Here is a 19,348-nt window from a genome sequence, read left to right as displayed (position 1 = left end):
CTACACACTCTCATTGTGTGTGTGTGTGTTTAACCACCGGTGACGCTGCTATGTTCATTAAATACTCATTACATCACGTTCATGTCTGTTAAGGTGTGTAGGAAGTCGGTGTTGCCGGCTAGCAGCGACCCGTTAGCTTCTTGCCCTCAGCTGTCAACATGTGAAAGGTTCACACATGCTGTTCTAACGGCTCATTGACAAGTTATATACATATTAAACTTAATGTAGGGAAAAAAAACGAGACAGGTCATGGTTGTGGTTGCCGACTTTAGCCCGTAAAAGATTTGCAATTTGGCCAGCTAAAAAGAAAACGCTGAGCTAGCCCCCCGGGTGCAGTGCCACGTAGCTAGCCGGCTACTGGGAGCAGAGCAGAATCACTGCAGCTGATGCAGATACTTTACTCGAGTAGAATAAGTAGTAATACTACACTACTGTTACTAGTAAGTCATGCATTTAATATAACAAAATCATTAGAATCAACATATAATTGACGTACCAAACGTAAAAGGACTCATTATTCAAAATGGGCCATTTTAGAATAATTTGTATTGTATTACTGGATTGTAATTATTATTATTATTAATGTGTTTATCACTTTAATGTTGCAGCTGGTAAATGTGGTGCCACTTTTAATTCCTGCTGGGCAGTGTGGTGGAAAGTAACTTATTAGCAATAAGTAACATTCTACAAGTACTCACAATTTGAGGTACTTAAACTTTAGGTGAGTATTTCCATTTCATGCAACTTTTTACTTCAACTAAACTACATTTGTGTGACAGCCTTAGTTACTTCTCTGACAGTTTTACCTATTCTACGGTGGCCCTGAGGGCCACTGCACTGCAACTTAAGAAAATGCACCAACAGTGTTATCTCTAGAATTTTTTATTTTTTGCAGCAGCGGCGAGGGGGGGTGAACGTAAAAAAGTACGGGCTTATCTGCTAACGTTAGCTACCGACCGTTACCTTGAAACCATCCAGCAAATAGACGGTACCGTACTGATTTAACGTCACCGCTCATTTTACACACAGTATAACAACAAAACAAAACACTGAGTGAACATTACTAGCTAAGTTTTTCATGTTGGTTTTGAGTGGTATGCACCCCCACTAACCTGGACAACGGTTTTAAAACTGTAAGGTTAATACAGCGTGTCGGAGGAATACAGCATTTCACGGGACCGCGTGAGTGCGGATTTCATGTCGCTGTTTCTCGTCGCTGTCTGTTACTTTGCCTAAGATTGAGTGACAAGTAGTACCCACCCTGTTGTTTATTTGGTTGCCATGACTTCGCGAGTGATGACGTCCTGTCACTGTTCCAGTTGCTCACCCTAAAGGGGAGAGAGAGCGGGTGACAGTTCGCTTGAGTTCAGTAGAGCACACGGCTCTGCAGAGTCGTGTAATTACGACTTTATGACTTTTCATAAACAGCTGAAGGAGCGGCGTTGCGCGGTGTACATAGCGGAAACCCTGTTGTGCGTCTGCCCTGTTGTGCGTCTGCCCTATTTCTGATACCGTGGGGGAAGACATTTTACTGTGGCGGGCCGCCGCCATTATATCAATATAGAGGAAACACTGAACAATAAGAAAACGCACGCAAATAAACCACAACACACAAAAAGTTTGTTATTGTTGCGATCATGCCTGTGTTCTCTTATTGTTGCGTGTTGTGATCTATTTGCATGCGTTTTCTTAAGTTGCAGTGCAGTGGCCTCCCAGGGCCACCGTACTATCCAGTGAAACCATGTATCTCCAGATGTGTTGATGTTGAATGTGTGAGATAAACTGAAGGATGAAGTGTTCCTTTATGTGTTGAGAAAATTCTCCTCCTCCTTAAGCTAAATAAAGTCTTTAAAACGCCTTTTGGATCAGCTGGAAACATCGTCACAAAGCTGAAAACACGGGCCCCAATTAGACACGGCTTCTTTGTAAGGGGCCACGTGCAAAACATGTTTGGAACCACTGGCTATTTATACTAATTTTGTAAGGTTATGGCATGTTTTAAAAATGTAAAATTGTGATCTGAAAGGGAACCAGAAAGTACAGGTATCAGATGAATAAAGTTGGGTGCAAACTACAATATTTTCCTTGGAAATGAAGTGGAGTAGAAGTAGAAAAGGGGCATAACATGGGAATACCCCAGTAAAATACAAGAATCTCTAAAATGTGCTTCAGCACAGTATACGAGTAAACGGACTTGCTCTCCACCTGACTGTCAACGTTACCATGCGCTAGTTTGGGGTTTCCCAGCCAACTCAACCGACAAGGAAAACAGGGTTTGCTCTGACTTTTAATCGAATATTAACAAAAAACTGAGTTTACCTCAGAGGGAACCCAGGTTTATGTATGGGTCATTGTATTTATTATAATTTCTGTGGATCTGATATGGTTTTATTGATGACAATATCATCCCAAAAATACAGAAACGATTACTAGTTTTAATTTCAGAGAGTCAGGCTTCACTGTCCCTGCACAGACAAACAGTGCAGGGACAGTGACTTTGCTGTTAATATTCCCCCGCTCGCCGTGTTTAACTCCTACCTGCATGTTGGCCAGCAGCTTAACTTTTGATGCAACTTTTTTTTTACAAAGAGTAAAAGCTGCAGGGAATTGTCGTTAGGCAGTAGAAGGGAGTTTTGTGTTGAAGAAACTAAACTCTGACAATGAACCCTGAAAAAATGAGCTAATGTCTCACTTTTGTTGCTTAAAGCTGAGGTTTTAATTTCAAGACTTTTTTATGCATAATATTTTGGATGTTCTTAATGTGTTTTATGTTACATTTGTAGAGTAACTACTATAAATGCAGTGGTGTAAAAAGTACAATATTTCCCTCTGAAGTCTAAATCGTCATGAAATGGAAATACTCAGCAAAGCACACATACCTCAAATATGTACTACTGTAAGTACTTCCTGCAAGTATAATACTTCAGTAAATGTACTTAGTTTACTTTCCACCACTGGAATGGTTTGTACAAATCCACATAAGACCCATTATCTACAAAGAATGCATGTAACTGTTGTTGCTTAATGCTGAGGTCTTTTTTAATTACCCTGATGTTTTCCCATCAGGCTTTGAGGCTCGCCGTCCGCCACCATGAGCTCCAAGGTGTGTAGGAACTGCGGCAGCTCGGACATCGACGTGGACCATGCCCGCGGCGACGCCGTCTGCATGACCTGCGGCTCGGTGCTGGAGGACAACATCATCGTGTCCGAGGTGGAGTTTGTGGAGACGGGAGGCGGCAGCTCGTCGGCTGTCGGACAGTTTGTTTCTGCTGAAGGTGAGAGTGTGAAAAAGAGCTTTTTGCAGATGATGCTTAGAAAGATAATCAATATATAATATAGAAAAGTAATGCACACCGAGGGTTGATCACTGGAGGTAGACTTAAAATAAAAGTGTCACACTGTGTGATACTTTTTCTGATTTTTTTTTTTTTTTTTTTTTAGGAAGATACACAAAACATTTGCTTCATTGTTGCCTGGATAGAAAAATGATCCAAACTCTGGCTGTTTAACTGGAGCAGTTTGTAACGTATATGTGCTTCTTTTGCTCACTAATATAGAGGAGCCTTCTTGGTAAAAAAGGTCATGCTTCGATTGATTCAATTAACTTATAATCCGAGAGGGAGTATGGTGGCCAGAAGGGACAAAGTTTAACAAGATGCAAGAGAAACTCTGAATCGGTTACTTGCCAGTGTGACCTTTTTATTATTAATAATAATTCATATTTTTATGATCTGTTGAAGCTATATTTTTACTGTAAGTTGTTTCTTTGGATTGGGTAAGAAAGACTTTCCTCTTAAAGTCTCTGCCTTTCTGATTGTATTTCTGGGTTGTTTTTCAAATTGGAAATGAGAGCCCCAAACATTGTACTTTTTTGTGATGGCTTAATCTAAAGTCACCTGGGCTAAAACAAATGTTAAAGTCCACCTACAACAGTACAAGTCCTGTTTTTAAAGAAAGAACTGATCTTGTGATTTTTCTTCTTTTTTTTTTTTTTAAAGAAACTGAATAAAACATAAAGATGAGAACCATTAGTGAGTTTCTACATGTCAGAAGTGTGTCCGTGTGTGTCCGTCCACAGCTGCTTATCAGTGTGTAACATTTACCTCCAGGTTATCTTTGACCGTCAGCCTGCAGGGCTCACTCCTGCTGAGTCTGCACAGACTCATGCTCAATGTGTTGTAGTTCCTACAGATGTCCACTAGAGGGTGCGGTTGGATTACAATACTTCATACTTGTTTTAGAGCGGAGATTTAGTTTAGGTTTGAGATAATACATCATTCAGAGCAACTAGAAAGAACAAAGAACAATTAGTTGATTGGCAGAGAATAAAAAAGTTTTTCCTAGTGTTCTTCAAATGTGCTCTAGAAATAAACTTATCATAGTAGTCTTTTTGGACTGTCAGTCAGACAAAACAAGACATTGTTCTGGACTCTGAGCAACATTTTTCACAGTTTTCAGACATTTTATAGACTTAACGACAAATCTTAAAAAATAGCAGGTTAATTAATCGTGAAAACCAGGCTATTGTTGGTGGCAGCCATAGACTGTATATTAATGGACAGAGCATGTGTGATGTCACCCATTGGTTTGTGGAGATCTGCTATCCGTCGTCGAGTTTTCCGTTAAGGGCGCAGCCATCCTGGTTGCAGATGTGACGATTTTAGACGAGAGGGAGGAGTGAGGGAGGAGACCCGTTACGTTGCACACTTTCACTAGCAATCACATTATAGCCACGCCCTAAAACACCCCCTGCTTTATCGCCGATTTTAAAATCAACGAGACCATAATTCAAAAAATGAACATCATTCTGTGTTGCAGAAGACTTAAAACTAGCGATTGAGACCATAAACTCATTATGAAAATGTTTACTGAGGTAATAAATCAAGTGAGAAGTGGGTCACTTTCTCATAGACTTCTACAGAAACCGACCTCCTTTTGCAACCGTATGTGTTTCCCCCTGCTGGAATTCAGATAGAATGCAGGTTTAAGGCACTTCCACATTTGCAGCACTTCGCCGAACCGGATGCGTTGTCCATTAATATTATACAGTATATGGTGGCAGCCCTACTTGTGTTGTAATAGTAAGGTTTATCTAAATGAAGTTCCCGCTGCTGGAAACAGTCCAGAGTTTACAGTCCAGGTAGTCTCGCATTGCCAGACCTATCTCCACAGCGCTGTGCCAGCGCTGGAGTATGGTCTACACGGCCTATCTATTGTGGGATAGGGACATTTCTGATGTGAGTCTGTCTGATCTTTTGTTTCAGGTGGAAATTTCAACCCTTCTTTTGGAGATGCACACTACACGGGAATGGGGAGGGAGTCAAGAGCTAAGACGCTGCAGAGAGGTGAGTGACCAGCAGAGGGCGCCGCATGCCTTCATTACAATCTACACAAGCCCCTGCTGCACACTCAAACGGCTTTGTTCCTCCTGATAGTGAAGTTTGCGTCTTTTGATAATGTGACTTGTGTTACTTGATTGTCTTGTTGCTTTCCGTTTCACACGTAGAAGTCAAAAATAGGAGTAGTTGAGGGTCAAGATCATCATTTATACACATGTAATGCACAGGTTTTGTTTTATAGACACATTAAATAAGCACACAAAGTAGAATAATCTAATGAAGTCAACATTTATTGCAAAAGAGGAGATGAAGACTTTTACAGCAGAGGCTGCAATTTAATGTCAGGAAAACATATTTCTATTTCAACTTATTCTGTATTGCGTGCAAGTGTTGTCTTCAGAAAGCAGCTGTGTTGCAACACGTTGGCGTTTTTAACCTCGTCTGACACGGCAGCCGAGTAATTAAAGGCTCTTTTTTGCTGATTCACCTTGAATCTTTTTATCCTGTTTGTTCAAAGAACCCCTCAGACAGTAAATGCACCTTAAGTCCCAGCAGAAGCTTTCTTTCACCTCACGTCTCCTAATACATTTTTTATTAACTTAATGTCATTCTTTAAAGTGTTTCTGGGTTAAATATCTTGTCTTTATTATCTAAATGCTCCACTCTGTCCACCAGCCAGTCTCTCTACACTAGACACTACAGTGTCTGTCTGCTGTTTGCTGCTGAGCAGGTCTACAGTGGTGCTTTTCTGATAAAGATGCTGTGAGAGCGCTGAGAGCAACATGAACATTTAAAAAAAAAAAAAAAAGTGAAAGCCTTAGTACAGATGAGCACATCTACATTTTTCTCTTGAGAGCTTCTCTCATTTGGATTTTGGCAGAGAGTGATATTTTAGTGATTAAAATAAACCAAAACTGTAGTAGTAGTGGAACAAAAATACCCCCTTCCTCTGTTCCAAGAGAGTTGCAGCTTTTCTCTCTGTGATTTTTCTTTCCCTGTGATGAACCAGTGTGAGCTGATAACGTAGGCCCTGTTGGTAAATATCTGTCAGCCTCTAAATTGACCTTTTCCTCGTTCTTCTTCTCTGTGGTGTCCCCCGCACCTCAACCTAACACAGCTGTTTTATCTCAACTAGGGCTGGGCGATATGGCTAATAATTAATATCTGTCTATTTTTAGGGGACTATTATGCAATATACAATATATAGCTTGATAGTTTCTCTAAAATACCATAACTGTTTGGTTTGTTCTGTTGAAATTCCACATCAGAATGTCCTGATATTGTCTAAGTGACACTCTGAGGTGGTCTGCTGTCATTTTGAATTGATATGAACTCAGAACAATGACGGACGTTAAACCAGTGGAGCCGGTAGCAATTTGGCTTTCAGCCATGCTTGTTGTTGCTGTGTGTATGACGCCCTTACATCAACAAGTATCACAATATACATTTTTTAATCATATAAAAAATTACACCGGAATTATCGTGAACGATATATGCTACACCCATCGCATCAACAACAACTTGTTGAAAGAGACGGGGGGAAAACCGCTCGGCTGATTGGCTGGCTGCCGGGCAGAGAGTCTGAGCAGCTGATTGCTGCAGCGACGGCCGTCTGCGCCGCTGATGTTTCAGCGACGGAGCCACAGAGCTGTCAGACTGCAGCAGACGCTGAGTTGTGTGTGTGTGTGTGTGTGTGTGTGTGTGTGTGTGTGTGTGTGTGTGTGTGTGTGTGTGTGTGTGTGTGTGTGTGTGTGTGTGTGTGTGTGTGTGTGTGTGTGTGTGTCGATAGGGGATTAGTTGAGTCACGGTGTTTGTGTGTGAGGGAAGATAGGAGGATGAGGATTGGGGAATACTATACTATATACTACTTTATATTCGACTTGTAATTGGGTGTGTGTGCGTGCATGTAGAGGCTTCAAGATATGTTTTCTATGCTGTTTGATTTATATGCATGTGTGTGTATATAAATCAATGTCACACACTGCTTTTAAAGCAATAGTTTATGCTTATTACGGTGGGAATGAGATTTGAGATCAGAGGCTCAATACTGCTCTCAGGTCTGCATGGTGATATGAAGCAGGAGATGGTTAGCTGACCTTAGCTTAGCATGAAGACTGGAAAACTGCTATCCTGGCTCTGTCCAAATGTACAAAACCGTCTACCAGCAGCTCCCTAATGTACCTTTCTCACAGCGTGTCATAGCAGGTTTAATTAAAAATGATTCCATAAAGGCCAGCTGGTTTCATGCTGGCTCACCGTCATGGCTTACTGGGATCTGGTCAATCTTCACTTTGATGAACAACAGTACAATAAACTCGACAAGCCTCTAGTTTACAACACAAATCTGACGTCAGAAGATCTTGGTACAGCATGATGTATGCATGGGCACAGTGAGTCATACTCCCAACTTAAAGTAACCCTACATTCACTCAGCTTTATACAGTATGTCCCACATCATACAGAAAACAGCCACCATGCATCTCTACCAGGGAGGAGGCTAACAATGGGTGTGACCCTGCTCCAGACGATTTATCATGGGAGCTGCGGGAAGAGGTCTCACTCTACTTCAGATTCTGCTGTTTTTTTCCACTGAAGCTTTAAGTGTGTGCGTGTGTGTAAGCTCAAGTTTTATCTGTGTGTGGCAGTGGGAATAGCCTGTGTGTGTGTGTGTGTGTGTGTGTGTGTGTGTGTGTGTGTGTGTGGAACAGCTCTTCTTTCTTTCTGTCCTCCACAAACTTTCCCCAGCGGCCGTCTGCACCACCTCCTCCTCAGTCTCACTGCCGACTGATTCATATCTGGGAGCACAAACCCCACCTCTTCCTGTATTTGTGTTGGACAATAATGTATGACCAGTCCCTCATGTATCAGTACACAGTGAGTGTGTGGACGCAACGGCTAGAATTTAAATGTAGCTTTAAAGGCAAGATTTATGTGCAAAAACACACTTTGTCTGAATCACAAAATGGAGCTGCAGTAAAAACTGAGTGTGGGATTCCCATGAATCTATATGTTTAGCTGGAAGGTGTGTGGATATATTCATACCAAAATATGAGGCGACATATCTTCTGTGATTCTAGTTTGTTTTACATTGATTTTTTACAAAAAATCAAATTGCTGTTGCTCCACCATGGCTGAAACTACTTCCTTTTTATTAAAGAAAGAGTTATTTGACATTTTCAGATATATGCATTCTTGCAGAGCGGTGGACTAAAACATTGATACAGCTGTCATGTGTGTGGTTGGTATCAGTCTTCTCATCTAACACTTGGCAACAAAATGCACAAACATATTTCAACAAAATGTCGAACTACAGTATTCCTTCAAGCCATGAACTGGGCTTTTACCTACCGGTAAGGACAAGATGTTTGTGTCTGATGAATTTGCAGTTAACGGTTTGTAAGTTTGAGACAAACAGTGATTTGATGTAATAATCTTAACTCAAGGTCCACTTACTGGCTTTTCTCTGGAGCTTCCAGCCACATCTCACTGTCTTCATCGGTGACTGGAGATGGTTTGGTTGTCGTGGGGATGATTTGGTTGTCGTGGGGATGATTTGGTTGTCGTGGGGATGATTTGGTTGTCGTGGGGATGATTTGGTTGTCATGGGGATGATTTGGTTGTCGTGGGAATGATGCGGTTGTCATGGAGATGATTCGGTTGTTACCACATCAATAAAGTTCCAAGCTTGTCTCTGGCGTCGGAGGTAAACATCTTCCTGATCTTTCTCTGGCGTCCGCTGGTCGATGACTTTGACCCCGTCCCAGTTGATGCTGTTACTGGTTTTACTCTGCTGTTTGATGAAGTGTTGCAGACCGTCCATCAAACCCTCTGGAAGGAGATGTGTTGGATTCTGCTGACGGCGGTATCTCCAGCTGTACTGACACAACATGACTGGCGCTAGCGTGGACGTTATAACTGTGCACGGGGCCCTTTGACCTTCTGGTGACTTAGCCAGTAAGGAAATCTGAACGCAGGTGTTCAGCTGGAGACGCGTGGTAGATACGGGTGTGAACGGCGATGTGTCGGCTGTCCACTTGTGTTTGGATCACCAAAACGCAATTTAAAACCCAGTGTAAACAGGGCCACGGACAGCGCTCCAGCTACTAACTCAAGGACAAGAATAAACTTTCACTCGTGGCTTCTGTGATAAACAAATGCAACATGTTCTTTCTGGTGACGTTCTGGGTTAAATTGGACTGCATGTGTGTGACTGGTGGCCATAAATCACCTGTTTTCTAATCCAGGTGTATGTAGGTGTTGGTACAAACAGCTCCCCAGATACTTTGATCGTCCCGTGTGGATGTATAAATGCCACTCTGCTTCAGAGTGTCCCAGTTTTTGATCATATAAATGTTTTAAGGTGTTATTTATATATTTAGAGCCTCCTATGAAGGAATCAGTCACTGTTTTGGGGGTTTGAGCTGAAGAGTCACATAAAGGGCAGGAAACTAAGTTTTGTATTTCTTTAATGATTACAGCTGAGTCTCTGCCCTACTTATAATCTGTGACTCAAACTTGGTCGTAATGAGGGGAAGCAGTTCACTTTTTTGGGTTGAAACCAAAGCAACCGATACAAACCTTATTTTGTATCTCATGCTACTACATTTCTACGAAGCTGTGAGTTTATTTGTTTTTTTCTTTGGTCTCTTGCCTCTAGGTCTTTGGTTTGTTTGTTTCTGATTGTGTCTGGCTTCTTGGGGTTATATTTATTTGTATTAATCTCATGTATTTCTGTACTGCATGTCTTCTATAAAGTGAAGGGATTTTGAGCTGGAGGAAGCAGTGTTAAGTGTTAGGGTCCTTTTTAATTAAATCTCATTTGACAAAAAGTATTCATAAAGCTCAGTTGTTTACAATCAAACGTCGATTTGGCATTGCTTGAAATTAAGGAAAATAAGATTTATCAAGCAGAATACATTTGTATAGTGACACTATACAAAAAAACCTTAGGATGTTTTTTTTGTTTTGTGTTTTTTTTCAGCTTTTTTCCCCTCAAAGCTGAACCTGCTGTTTTCGACAGATTCACATGGAGTTGTCTTTAAATGGCATCTTTTAGTTTGTAGTTTTTCTGAGTGATTTTAAAACAATTCTTGTCAATTGTGCCTTAAAAGTGTTTCCACAACAATTGGGAATCTTTCATCTGCTGAAGAATGAAATAGAATCAAAAGCTCCAGAGCTAATAAGTGAACCTTGTGGTGAGATTGTTTTCTTAAATGTATTTTGATCAACTTTCACGTCTTGACTGGAATGATGACAAACAGATTCAACACAAAACTGAGATCCAGAGGTGCGTGTGTGAAATCTGCCATTTACAGATCTGAAAGTTAAAAGGCATGACTAGACATGATGAGCTCAGATCCTCTCTCTCACACACACACACACACACACACACACACACTGGCAGTTATAAACTCTTTACACCTACTGCTACACCCGTACAGGTTTGTGGAGTGTGTTGGTACGGTGGCCGATGGGGGCAAACGCACTGCAACTTAATGAAACGCACACAAATAGACAAACCACAAGCAAGCTCTGCCTTTTTATTACGAGTTTACAGACACGTCTCTGCTGATTGGGTCTCACCTGTGACCTTAGCCAATGAACTAGAGAGACACCCACCAAACGAGAGAAAACATATCTCAAACATAGACTTAATATTTACAGTCTATGATCTCAAAGCAGTTGTACACCGTTTCACAACGGCTGAGATTGAACGTTTTCTCTCTCTCTCTCTCTGAAGTGATTTTGGAGAGGGAAATTAGGAAGAAATACACTGGTTGACTGACATGACACCATTGTATTCATATAATATCAATCCAGGCTAAAGTGAATATTAATAATGCATGCATGTTGCTTCCTCTAAATGTCAGGTTGTGGTCGACTAGCGGGGCCTGCTTTGGTTGGTTGATAAATTGATTAAAATTGATCATGATTGTTGGTTTGCTGAGCATGCAGAGCCTGCATGTCACACTCTTCAACAAACTGTGTATCCAAGAGCACCTAAATCAGTGTAAATGACGTTATATCAGAAACAGACTGCTGTTGTAGATTAGTGTTACGTTTCCAGCGTCGCAGCTCCGAACCCTAACGTTAGTTGGGACAGATGCCTTGTTTCTTTAGGCTAACTATGTTAGCTTTAGCCTGGCTGGTAGCAGCTTTCTGCGGTGAAAAATGGACGGGAGACGTCGTGATTACGTTGCATTAATCAGGTGATTTAGTTTGTCTTTGCAGCGAACATCAAACACTGACTACTGTAGCTTCACTACCCATGGAAAAGCATGTGTATCACTGTGTCGTGATGTTTAAATATTCCTTCAAAAAAAAAAACATAGGTTCAAATATATTTGAATATTTATTTGTGTGCAATATGTCCATAAGAGGGCGAACCATTACAGCGGGATACAAACTACTTGTATACGTATATTTATTTCAACGGAATTGTATTTTAAAAGATCTGGCTTACATATTGCAAAATAAACTAATAAAATAATGTCCTATATAATGTAAAACTTAATTTCGACACTGTAGACCTCAGGACATGACGTGGGCAGCAATCACAGAGCCGGTTTGAAATTTGGTCATAAACAACCGAGTCTCTTGCCATTCCTTGAATTTGTCCGTCGAAATTACCAACAGAAGTTCCCTAATCTTGTCTTCTCTCCAGTTTCCCTTGCTGCCTTTGTGGCATCTTCTTCTTCACCCTTGTTGTTTGTTTACTTCTGGTAGTGCCATCCCCATGACAGAAACGTAATCAAAACGGCAACTGGCTGGGCTCAACCGGGCATTACAATGGATGTATTTATATTAATATTTATATAGACGTTACACAGACGGGAGATAAACGTTTAAGGAGCAGCAGCCCAGCTGCGAGGGAGATAGCACTGCCTTTTCTTTTTACAATAGAATATATATTTGAATTTAGAATATTGGTTGACAGCCCTCAAGCAAACGTGATGCTGAATACTTGTACCTGTTTTAATGGAAAATGGTTGCAATGTTTCTGTGAGCTGACATGCTTTTTTATGTGTGTGTCTATCCAGCACGACATAACATCAACACTCTGGGTCACCAGCTGCAGATGAACCAGCACTGTCTGGACACGGCCCTGAACTTCTACAAGATGGCGCTTATGAAACACCTGACCACTGGCCGCAAGTCGGCCCACGTCGTTGCTGCATGTCTCTACCTGGTATGCCGCACCGAGGGAACGCCACGTATCCTTTCCTATCAAAACGTTTTGATAATGGTTAATAAGATAGAAAGTACATTCAACACGGATTTTAGACCATGATGCACAAATGGGTTATAGCACACAACACTCCATAAATCTGTTGAGACATTTTCTACAGTATCAAAGTAGTGCAGGTACATCGTGATTAGTTAATTATTTTCTGAGTGAGGACTCGCAAAAATGTCAATAAATATAGGCTTAGCCCACAGCTAATTTACTGACTCTGTGACAACATTATACTTGCTGTTTATATCACCCAAAGCACAATTGAAACTGTAGTCCTAAAACACTCTGATCTCAAAAGGAAATAAGAAAGTCAAATAGGATTGACCAATAGGATCACTGCTGCACTGAAACGCTCCTTTGTCCATTCATATGCAGTCGTCTATGTAACGTCTGTCTGTTTTTGTCAAAAACATCCAAATAATTTTAAATTGTGTTTAACTCTACAACTTGTACACAAATGTGAAATAGAAGCTTAGCTTATTTGGAACATGCATTAGCATGTCACATATTAATGTGACATGCCGAGCTAAGACATCTAGTCACTATGCTGCAACTAACAAGTCATCACCAATTAATCATTGATCTATAAAGTATCAGAAAATAGTGTTTAAATTCCTTTTTTGGTTTGAGTCCAAAGCCCAGACATATTCAGTTTACTATCATGAAAAACAAAGAAAAAAAATCAGCTTTAAATATTCATATTTGAGAAGCTAAAAACAAGCGATTATTTTTGCTTAAAAAATTACTAAAACAATTGCTTGATTATCTAAATAGTTTTCTGTTGATTGACTTACTAATGAATCCACTAATTGTTTCTGCTCTATATGCCATAAGCCTGTAAATAGAGAGCGAGCACAAACAACGCAAGCAAAAGCAGCACCTAAAGCAGCATCCCTGCATGTGTGGACTCTGTGTGTCTAGTATAGTTGAATGTTGTAACAAAAAGGAAAAATCTCCTCTGAAAGTAAACCTGATCAAAGACTTCCACAAATGAAGAGCTGTTTCCTGTATGAGACACTTTTTATTTGATCTAAGACAAAGAGCTGAGACAAAGTTGCATGCTAATTTTGCCAACGTGCATCTGAAACTGATGGAGGACGGCACATCAAAGTGTGCAGGTTACTTTTGATGTGCAGAGGCTGAGACGCCCATCACTGCCTTTCTTAATGTTTCATAATCTGCTAATGGCAGCTTATTGAAGTCGAGAGCGATGTGTCATCATCGGGATAATGGGACTTTTAGGTTCATGGTTTTTTCATAAGCAGGGCGGTTTTTGCACCGTTGTCGGTTTACTCCCGACTCATTTCACCTCTGAGGATAAATGTGTTATGTAACAGCAGCGCAGGACGGCCGGGATAGGTTTACCTAATGAAAGCAGGGCGAAGAGGTGTTTGTGTGTGTGTGTGTGTGTGTGTGTGTGTGTGTGTGTGTGTGTCTGTCTGTCTGTCTGTGCATGTTTAGAGGACTGAGCCCAGGGTAAAAATAGCTCTGCTCACTTCCTTTTCCACAGCTGGGTGAGTCTGTAATGTTGTCTCGGGGGAGAATCGGGACAAAGGCAGAAGGAGAACAGAGTGTAAAAAGAAACATCCGTCTACATCTGGAGTTTAATTTAACGAGGACCAACCTCACGGCAAACCGGACAGTCCGTTTGCTTTCATCCACCTTTTTGTCTCTGTGACATTCCTTCTTCCTACACTGGACTTCCCTTTCCTTCCTCCCTCCATGCATTTTGCTTTCAGTTGCCCCTTCCTCTTCTTCAATAAGGGAAGTTGTCCCCAAAACTGACACAAGTGTATGTATCCAATAAAACAATCAAATAAAAATGTGCCCGTCATTCAGTTATGAACTCTCTGTCGAAGCCGCTATCACAACTGTATTGGAACAAACTGGACGGTATATTTTCACCAAAAGAACAATCGGATGCACTTTAAGCTTTTCTTTCCCCCTTTCTATCAATCCTCGGCAGGTTAAGGGAACGCTGCAACATCGCTAAAATAGCGTTAGACTAGGCAAGAAAACACGAGCAGTCGGACGATCCGACAGAACAATGTTGTTATTACTGATTGGAATGATGGCCGAAACAAAGAAGTTCTAAGAAACCACAATTGCCACATCATTGAACGTGCTGTCAGGAGAAAAGTTAAGACCATTCCCCAATACCTAAAATACCTAAAAAATTTTTCCCGCTGGCACGTGCACTCACATGCACGTGCTGCTGGACTGGCTATTGGAACAAAGAAGCTCGGATTACAGCACACACCGATGGAGTGTGACTCCATTTTCCGCTCAGGGCGCCTTTACCCCACCATATACTTTACATCAAAAATAGTTTGCTGCTGTATTAATGTTCTGAATGTTGAGTACAGCACCTTAAGTGAAGGGTCTCCCGCCGTCCTGGCGACGGGAAAAAAAAGATCAGGGATGGTAAAATGTTTGATTTCCAGATGGTTGCGTGACGGAAGGTAGGCCTTAGCCTAAAATATAATACAACTGCGATTAAACCATAACCTCAATCTCTGACAAAAGTCATGGTAGAATTGCGAGAGAGCGGGAAGATGAACAGTGACACCTGAAAGCAGCGTACCTGTCGCAGCTGTCAGGAAGTCACGATGATGTCCCTACTCGGTGGTGGGATTTTGCGCTTTCTAACTGGCGGCCACACGTTTTTATTTATGTCACATATCACTTTTAATTAGCTTAGTAATGGCATTGTAGCACAGCCTTTTATATAATTAGGACAGTTAGCATTTTCTTTGGGACAGTTTGACTTCAGGATGGTGGTGAAAAAAGTGATGTTAGAGCCCTGTCATTAAAATAACCATGTTAATGTTGAATAGGATAAAGCATACTGTGTCAAACTATAACAAAAATTGTGTGGTTGCAATCTTAAATATTTATCGGCTGTAGTAGGAAAACCAGTGAAAGACGGAAGAGATGTTGTGATGTTATCGCCCACATTAATCGAACATTTAGACATTTGTCAGAGTTTACGAAGCTTGACGTCTGTAAAGACCAATGCAGATACGTTCTCCCTAAATGCAGCTTCTGCTTCAGTTCAAGCATTCATTTCCCTGGACATTTAAATAAGTGAGTCATTGGGATCGTCCTTCCTGTGGCGCTATTTAAAGGTGTAAACATTTTGTTTCCCCCTCAGTGGACCCAGATGTGCTGAAGGACCTGCTGTCGTTTATTTTCCTGTAATCTCCAGACAGCGTGCGCTGAGATAATGTTTTCCATTTCATCTCCGCTGCTGCTGCTAATTCCATTGTGAGGCCTTTTTCAGAGGAGCCCCGCTAATCCACTCTGGCAGCCCGGAGACAGGTGCACCCGTCGCCACGGAGACGCTGTCGCCACGGAGACTGACGTACAAGCAGGGGACGGTCTTGGGAGGGTGGGATGTCCAGAGGCTGATGAGGCGTGCGTGTGTGGTCACAGTGGGGGAGCGACAGGTCTGTCAGTATATTTAGAAGAGCCGTCTGGTCAGAGGTGACGCTTCAGTGTCTCATTAGATTTACTGCCACAGCTGCCCGAGCTCAACGTCTTTCACTTATCTTGTTTCATCATCAACGTTACACCGGTGTCAACTGTGCAGGTGGAGAGCCATAAAATACCCTTATAGATGTTAAGTGTTTTTATGTGAATGCAGGCTTGAAAGCAAATATTTTAAATGTTAAAACTATTGAAAATAAGGTGGAAGTAACTGGATTCAGACACTGCTAACCATCAGATTATGAAATAACCGACGTACCAAAGCACCCCCCTCCCGTCTGTCGCTAGTGGCCGTTTTTCCACTTACTTACAGGTTAACCTGACGGATCCTAAACTCAAGTATTTTGTTCATGCTGTAGATAGGGGTTGTATGAATCTTTCCCAAAGTTTTCTGCCACAGCAGATACACATGACACTGTTCTGCAAAAAAAAACTACTTTTCATAATAATTTGGAAAGGATCAAAGAAAACCTTTTTAAGTTATATTTTCTTAAAACGGAGCTATTCTGTTTTCATATACTATATTCCAGTTACTTATTTTAATGTTGGCTTACTGTAGCCTCAGTATGCACTGTACTGCTGTATTATGTTCAATAATAAAAAGTGTCAGGTCAGACTATTAACCCACACCTTTTATTAAAGGATTCGGTGCAAAAAGATTTGATTGGGACAAAAGTAGCTTTTTATTTTCCAATGTCAAATCCTAAAATCGGTCATTTAATATAAAAGCTTGACTGACTGGTAAGCCAGAGCAGCTCACCAGTACAGTACTAGTTCTTGAGTATGTAGTGTGCTAGTATACTTTTAAATGAATGCTTATGTTGTCTGATTTGACCAGTTTGGAGTCTGATGTGGGCTCAATCACACAAAGGGATTTTATACTGCATGTCATCTGACCTTTCTGTTTCTCACTCGTCTGTCCTACCTGGGCAAAAAAGAAAATCGTCACAACTTAACTTACAACCGTTATTGTTTTGGTTTAGTTTCCTTAATCAGTCTCTCTCAGACATGCTGCTGGACCTCAGTGATCTCCTGCAGGTAAGTTTCAAGACTCCAGTCAAATTAAAGCTAGAGCTGTTACTAATGATTATCTTCTGTATTGATTATTCTGCTCATTTAGTTCCTTGTTTAATTAGAAAATAGTTTAAAATGTCCATCACAATTTCTTAGAGCCCCAAGATAAAGTCTTCCAATGTCTTGTTTAGTCAAACAACAGTTTAAAACTCCAAAAGTTCCCAAATATTTAATAGCATAATGTAAGACAAGAAGTAGCAGCAAATTCTCCTTTTGGACCTGAAACCATCAAATATTAGACTTGAATCATGAATCGATTGTCAAAATGGTTGCAGATAAATTACATTTTTATTAGATTAATCAAATTATCTCTGCAACTCTTTCTTTCTTCGATTGACGATTAATTTTGTAAAAATGTTGTACAATTTGATTGAGGCATGAGTACCCTGTGTATAACATCAAATCCTAAAACCAGTATCTTAATACAAAGGCTCTGCCTTACACGTACAGTTGTTCTTACCAGGTTTTGAGTACATACAGTAGAGTGCTCACATTGAAAAAGTAACTGTGCAAATACATCTGATGCTACTGGACACATCTTCAGTAATGTTCCTGGAATCATTGGATGTTTCGGGTCTTTCAACATCACACACCCTCCTCCAGGCAACCCAGCTGAGGCTGATCAGACCCCAGCTTGTGTCCAGTTGGCGAATCTAGCTACTCTGCCCCCAAGGATCTCCTCTCTTTAGCCATAGCCATCTTGAGGCTTTCTCTGCCGCTTCGGTGGTATTGTGGATGGCTCTTCTCCTTCTCACTCCACCGATGCCTAACACGCTGAAGGCTCTGAACAGTGATTGGGCTGCAAAGCCCCTGCTTCCAACCTCTATTGGGAGACACCGTGCTCTCCATCCAGCTTGTCGACACTCGCTAACCAGTCCCTCGTACTTGGCAAGCTTCCTTTCAAAGGCCTCTTCCAAACGGTCTTCCCAAGGGACTGTTAGCTCCAACAGAACCACTTGTTTGGTGGATTCAGACAAGAGAACAACATCTGGTCTTAAGGTGGTGGTCACAATGTGGTTGGGGAACTTGAGTTGCTGCTCCAGGTCCACCAACAGCTGCCAGTCTCTCGCAGTGGCCAGGATTCCTGCAGATGTTTTTGCAGCTGGTCTTGGTTGCTCTCCAGCTCTAATGAAGGTGATGGCTTTCATGGAAGGGCGGGAACGTTTGGCCCACTCGACTCCTGCAGCAATGGCCTTCAGCACCTGGTCATGTCTCACCTGTACCTTCCCTCTCCCAGTGCCTTTGAGCAGCTGCTCAGAATGTGCTCTAGGGTTCCACGCTTGGAGCACAGTGTACAAGCTGGTGACTCCACTTTGCCCCATATGTGAAGGTTTGATGGGCTGGGAAGCACATCATATACCGCCTGGACGAGAGTACCCTGTGTATAACATCAAATCCTAAAACCAGTACCTTAATACAAAGGCTCTGCCTTACACGTACAGTTGTTCTTACCAGGTTTTGAGTACATACAGTAGACTGCTCACATTGAAAAAGTAACAAATGTAGGTATACTTTATTATAAGAAGTTTCAACCATAAAACATGGCATTTTTTGCTTGAAAATTGAGTTATATGATGAATCCGTTATCAAGAGTTGCCAATTAATTTTTATTTTTAGATGAATTGACTACTTGGTGCAACTGTAATTTAAACACTGCTGTTTTTTGGTCGAGTCACCATTTATCGTCATATAATCTATGAAAATAAGCCTATAAAAGCTAATGTTAAAATAACTTTTCCAGACCTTGAACTCTTTAATGTGTGCTGAAGCCCACCCTGTTACAGCAGCCATTAAATACATACTCCTACCACTCACCACAAGTCCCATAATGCACCTCTGCCTAACCACTTGGTCCTGCAGTCATCTTGCGTTCAGACTTTCACCCATGTAATTAAACCTGAGTCGTGTAAATTTAGAAAGCCCTCCATTTGTCTGCATATTTAATGGCAGTGGATTCACAGTGAGTCAGGGGTGTGGTGGTGCTGGAGGTGGTGGGACATTTCTCCGAGTCACAGCTGGTCAGGGGCTTTTATTTTTATGCACCCAGCTGTCCTGGAGTAGCCGTGCGGCCCCTCCCCCATCGTCCACACCCAGGCATGAGGAGGCTGGGAGTGGATTAGGAGTGGATTTTGGGCAGGTGGGGTTGTAGAGGTTATTAATGTCTAGCATTTAGACTGCTGCTGTTGCTGCTTTGGCTGTGAGGAGGCCA

General features: G+C 41.5%; 1 protein-coding gene across 2 annotated transcripts in view; it reads left to right on the top strand.

The window, feature by feature from the left end:
• brf1a (BRF1 general transcription factor IIIB subunit a) overlaps positions 1-19,348 on the top strand; it is a 116,456-nt gene that overhangs the window by 274 nt on the left and 96,834 nt on the right. The window contains exons 2-6 of one of the 2 annotated variants that reach the window (XM_078276771.1): positions 609-721; positions 3,067-3,275; positions 5,265-5,345; positions 12,380-12,553; positions 17,072-17,103. In XM_078276771.1, coding sequence (XP_078132897.1) covers positions 3,092-3,275; positions 5,265-5,345; positions 12,380-12,553; positions 17,072-17,103 — 471 coding nt within the window. In that variant the 5' untranslated portion in view covers positions 609-721; positions 3,067-3,091. The remainder of the gene's footprint in view (positions 1-608; positions 722-3,066; positions 3,276-5,264; positions 5,346-12,379; positions 12,554-17,071; positions 17,104-19,348) is intronic. The other variant, XM_078276769.1, reaches the window with a different exon arrangement.

Source organism: Sander vitreus, chromosome 20, assembly GCF_031162955.1.
Source record: "Sander vitreus isolate 19-12246 chromosome 20, sanVit1, whole genome shotgun sequence".
Taxonomy (NCBI): Eukaryota; Metazoa; Chordata; class Actinopteri; order Perciformes; family Percidae; genus Sander; species Sander vitreus.
The sequence above is the reverse complement of the archived record's forward strand: the minus strand, read 5'-3'. Positions and strand labels throughout refer to the sequence as shown.